The sequence below is a fragment of the Eretmochelys imbricata genome, chromosome 13, assembly GCF_965152235.1.
Source record: "Eretmochelys imbricata isolate rEreImb1 chromosome 13, rEreImb1.hap1, whole genome shotgun sequence".
Taxonomy (NCBI): Eukaryota; Metazoa; Chordata; order Testudines; family Cheloniidae; genus Eretmochelys; species Eretmochelys imbricata.
This window is the reverse complement of record NC_135584.1, coordinates 36,457,090-36,462,682: the sequence shown is the minus strand read 5'-3', so window position 1 is coordinate 36,462,682 and position 5,593 is coordinate 36,457,090. Positions and strand designations below refer to the sequence as shown.

General features: G+C 39.6%; 1 protein-coding gene across 1 annotated transcript; it reads left to right on the top strand.

Annotated features, from left to right (window-relative positions):
- The first annotated feature begins 627 nt into the window (after positions 1–627).
- Positions 628–1,563, top strand: LOC144273203 (olfactory receptor 5V1-like). The gene has a single exon (XM_077831733.1). The coding sequence runs from the start codon at positions 628–630 to the stop codon at positions 1,561–1,563; it is 936 nt and encodes a 311-aa protein (XP_077687859.1).
- The last annotated feature ends 4,030 nt before the right edge of the window (positions 1,564–5,593 follow it).

The following is a 5,593-nucleotide window of genomic DNA, read 5'->3' as shown; positions in this document are numbered from 1 at the left end:
GAAAAACATCTTTGATTTGCAAACCTGTCACAAATGAGTCATAATTCACCACTGATGTGATCCATTTTTTTACTGGGATAATACTCCTGAAGTCTTTGTACTTATGCTGGCATAGAGATATAGCAGCACATGAGTGAATTGCACCCATCTATGGAAATCATTGACAGACAACAGACAGACATTTGTTATGCTATTCTTATGAAGTTATCTGACCAAATACAACCACACTGATCAGAAGATTATTTGCAAATGGTCTTTTAATATTTCCTTAATATTTTTGCAGTTTCAACATATTTAGTTATGGAATGGATGATATAAGATCTGGTTTAGAAAATGGGTTGTGCAAGAGGTGTCCACAAGAGGATCTTGGTTTTATGGGTCACAGTATGAGAAGGTGTTGATGCCTTTGTAATTAAAGAAAATACTAATGTAAACCTTAATGTAATAGGACAAACCCTATTTTCATGTCACTTGGTGTGTGGAATTAGAATTTGGACATCTAAATCCACTTGGTGCCTTTGAAAATCTCACTTGGATATTCTCTTTCTCTCGTGGAATTTTCAAATACTGTTATTATATTGGATAATTTCATTTATTTTTTCTCTTTTTACAGGTCACTATCTGTGAATGGAAATCCAAACCAATGTGACTGAGTTTATTCTCATGGGATTTTCTCATGACCCACACCTCCAAATTTTCCTCTTCTTGGTGTTTTTCGTTATTTACCTAATTACCCTAGTGGGAAACATGGTGATTATGCTGGTAATAAGGGTAGATCCTCACCTCCACTCTCCCATGCACTTCTTCCTGTCTCATTTGTCCTTTGTCGATATCTGCTATTCCTCAGTGGTTGTCCCTAAGATGTTGGTGAATTTCCTAGCAAAGCACAAAATCATTTCTGTCAATGGTTGCCTTGCCCAGATGTTCTTCATCCTGCTCTTAGCTGTTACTGAAATTTTCATACTCTCAGCAATGGCTTATGACCGATATGCTGCCATATGTCACCCATTGCATTATGTGGTGACCATGAACAAACAAGTCTGCAGCCAGTTGGTGGGTTGTTCATGGACAATGGGGCTCTTGTATTCACTGGTCAACACTGTCCTTGTGTTAAAGTTACACTTTTGTGGGCCCAATGAAATCAGCCATTTCAGCTGTGAGCTCCCTCCACTATTACAGCTGTCTTGTACTGGGACCTTCACCAATAAAATAGCTCTTCTTTCTTCTGCTGTGATACTTGGTTTCAGCTCCTTCCTCCTCACCCTGGTCTCCTATGTGTTCATCATCTCCACCATCCTGAGGATACACTCTGCAAAGGGCCGTCATAAGGCCTTCTCCACCTGCAGCTCCCACCTTATTGTGGTGGGTTTATTGTACATGACAGCTATTTTCCAGTACATGAAACCCAGCTCAATCACTTCACTTGTTTTAGATGAGTTGTTCTCTATCCAGTACAGCATCTTGACCCCCATGTTAAACCCCATCATTTACAGCCTGAAAAACAAGGAAGTAAAAACAGCCCTGAGGAAAATAGTAGAAAAAAATACAGTTTGTCTTATTTAATGGTTGTCTAAGAATACTATCACCACCATCTTCCTTGTTCACCTCCTCAACCTATTCAACAGCACCTGCTGCCACTCTCTTAGGTTTCCAGTTGTTTAGGATAGTGTCTGTATGTTTGTACAGCATCCAACACGAGTTCCTGAACACTGGTAAGAAAACTCAGTAGGGTTGGTCAAAAATTTTCACTCAATGTTTTTTTCAGTACATAATGGTCAATCCTGGCTCTTTTTCAAATAGACAACATAAATATCTATTGAATATTTTTACTTTTTTTACATCATCATCAGTTTTATCCTCTCCATTTAGTAACAGGCCTGTGCCATTGTTATGATTTCTTTTTTTCCAGATCCTCTTGAAAATGTCCTTCTTGTTTTCCTTAGCCCTGCCATTGATGGATTTTTCCCTGATGTCTTTAGCTTTCATTATCAATGTTTTACACTTCATAGCTTCTTATATATATTCATCACTATCTACTTTCTCTTTTTTTTCCATTCGTTATACTTTTGTTTCTATTTTAACTGCTACTTTAACTCCCCCCCTTCACCAGGATGGGCTCTTAACCAACATTTTCTTCTCTCAGAAATGTGGAATGGTGGCTTTTGGGCTACCTAGTAAATCTTTTTTTAAACAACTTCTAGTTCTAAATAACCTTTTTTCTGTCTGAATTTTTGATTCCAATACATTTTGCTCAGATTTTTCCTCAGATTTGTTTAATTAGCTCTTTTAAAGCACCAGGGGTGTGTGTGTGTGTGTGTGTGTGTATAAATATAAATATATTATTGGCTGTGACCATCCTCTGTTTGCCCATAAGAAATGTAGTCAGGTCATTTTCAGTGGTCTGTAGGTAAGCACCAACTTCAGGCCATTTATGCAGGAAGCATGCACATTTTTGTTCCTTTGGTCATTAAATCTATGAAATCCCGAGATGACATTTTAGGGATGGTAATGGGGAGGGGAAAGAGTTTTTGTGAAAATCAACAGCCTCTTTTTATTTTTATATACACACGTTTTCTCTGAAGTAGCTATGAGACAATAAGATTGGAACTCCACAGCGTCACTTGCAGAAAGTCACTTCTCACAGAACTAAACATTGACGAATCATTATTAGAGGCTTCCTGAGTTATGTGTGGTATGATGACTGGAACTGAAGAAAAGAACAGAATTATCCATAGCTAAACAACAAACTAAAAGAATCAGTGAGAGGCAAAAATGCATCCTTTAAAAAGTGGAAGTTAAATCCTAGTTAGGAAAATAGAAAGCAGCATAAACTCTGGCAAATAAAGTGTAAAAATATGATTAGGAAGGCCAAAAAAGAATTTGAAGAAGAACTAGACAAAGACTCAAAAAGTAATAGCAATTTTTTTTAAGTACATCAGAAGCAGGAAGCCTGCTAAACAACCAGTGGGCCCACTGGACGTTCTAGATTCTAAAGGAGCACTGAAGGATGAGAAGGCCATTGCTGAGAAACTAAATTAATTCTTTGCATCGGTCTTCACGGCAGAGGATGTGAGGCAGATTCCCAAATCTGAGCCATTCTTTTTAGGTGGAAGAAAAATCCATATCTGTGGAAGAAAAATCTAATGGGCCTAAACTAATAGGCCTAAAACTTTGGTCAAGCTAACTGTGTGTATAAAGCATACGAAGAGGATGAGAAAAATTTCCATTAAGAGGCAGATAGCAACAGCTCAGCTTAAAAATGTAACACAACCGCTAGAAGTTAGAAAAGACTGTTAACCACAAAGGAAGCACCTGTTAATAACAGGTAAAAATTTGTTTTGCTGTACTTCTGTCATAAATATAAAGGGAAGGGTAACCACCTTTCTGTATACAGAACAATAAAATCCCTCCTGGCCAGAGGCAAAACACTTTCACCTGTAAAGGGTTAAGAAGCTAAGATAACCTCGCTGGCACCTGATCAAAATGACCTATGTGGAGACAAGTTACTTTCAAAGTTGGAGGGGGTGGGGAACAAAGGGTCTGTCTGTGTGATGCTTTTGCCGGGACCAGGTCAGGAATGCTCTTCAGAACTTCTCTGAAGTTAGTAAGTAATCTAGCTAGAAAAGCGTTAGATTACCTTTTGTTTAAATGGCTGGTAAATAAACTCTGCTGAATGGAATGTATATTCCTGTTTTTGTGTCTTTTTGTAAGACTCATTGCCAGGGGATGTTGTGAAGGCCAAAAGTATAAACTAGTTCAAAAAGAAATTAGATAAGTTCATGGAGTATAGGTCCATCAATGGCTATTAGTCAAGATGGTCAGGGATTCAACCCCATACTCTTGGTGCCTCTAAACCTCTGACTGCCAGAAGCCTGGACTGGGTGACAGGGGATGGATCACTGAACAATTGCCTTGCTCTGTTTATTTCCTCTGAAGCGTCTGGCACCAGCCACTGTTGGAAGACAGGACACTTGGCTGTATGGACAAATGGTCTGACCCACTATGGCCATTGTTATGTTCTGGGAATGTTTTAAACCACTGCTTTGGATTTTACTCATCTACGCATCATGCCACAAATACAGCTTTCAGATGCATTTGAAAGAATTGCTGATTTGTGTGAGGGTTACAGTTACATTAAAGAGTTCTGTATCATTGAAAGCAGTGAAGTGCAAAACATGTTTTTACAGTCCTGGTCAGGAAATCCTGCTAGGTCATGGAGCAATTTAAACACTCACACACATGCAACTTGCAATGATATATGGCACAGATCTATTAATTGCATAATCCAATAGCATATCTTGTATTTCTCCAAGTCTAAACAAGGGATGTAATGTGTGACAAAGCCACAAAATGAGGGGGAGAATATCAATTATGCAGGAAACCTAAAATGATACATCATTTCTTCCTTCATTGTGGGAAAACTTAAAATGGTCTCGTGGGTAATGCATTAGGTTGGCTTTCAGAAGAGATCAATCCAATTCCCTGCTCCTTCACTGCAGGGGCTTGGGGCAAGTAACTTCATATTTTATCTGCCTCCATTTCTTGTCTGTAACAAGGCTGCATACTGTCTTACCTAGAATGACATAAACAAATTAGAGGGGGTTCCAAGAAGGGCCCTGAATCATCATCTGTGTTCAGGGAGGTCCTGCTGAAGCTGAAGCAGGAGACATTGAAATTCTAGCCACTTTTGTGGTAGGCACAATGGAGACACATTGTATGCGTGGGCAGGGGGGTATTAGATTGTCAGGTGCTCCTTTATTACCCTGCATGAGCTACCCATAGAATGGATTCCAGTGAAGATGGGATTACAGCGTCCATGGAGACAATGCAGAAGGCCAACAAGAGGGATGGCAGAGTAAGGGAATGAGTGGAACCTATATTACACTCTCCCCCTCACTCCCACACACACAGCCACCAAAATGCTAAACAGCAGAGATAAACTGGTTTGGAGGGTAAGTAATCTGGGAGAGCCACAGAGATGGTGCTGTCAGGAAACATGAAGGGAACTAGATGCCAGAATGGGACTCTCTAGGTCACAGTAAGTCCCTGATCTGCTTCTGGAACAGCACAGGTAACATCAGGCTTTTGAAAGGAGGTTAAGAGTATTAGAATTATAGATATGTAAGGCTGGAAGGAATACCTAGGCCATCCCTTTGTCCAACCTGTTCTTAGAAACCTCCAGTGATGGGAATCCCACAACCTCTCTTGGAAGCCTCTTCTAGAGCTTAACTACCCTGAGAGTTAAGAAAGTTTTTCCTAACTTCTAACCTAAATCTCCTTTGCTGCTGATTAAGCCTGCTTCCTCTTGTCCTACCTTCAATGGATATGAAGAACATGTGTTCACCATCTTCTTCAATAACAGCCCTCAACATATTTAAAGACTGTTTTCAGACACCTCCACCCCGCAAAGTCTTTCTTTTCTCAAGACTAAACATGACCAGATTTTTAAACCTTTCCTCATGAGACAGGCTTTCTAAAACTTTTATTTTTTCATTTTTGTTGCTCTTGTCTGAACTCTCTCCAATTTATCCACATCGTTTCTGAAATGTGGTGCCCAGAATTGGACACAGTACTCCAGCTGGGGTCTCACCAG

What these genes read in the sequence shown, in the direction of transcription:
- LOC144273203 (XM_077831733.1), top strand. Translation starts at nt 628, where the DNA reads ATGGAAATCCAAACCAATGTGACTGAGTTTATTCTCATGGGATTTTCT.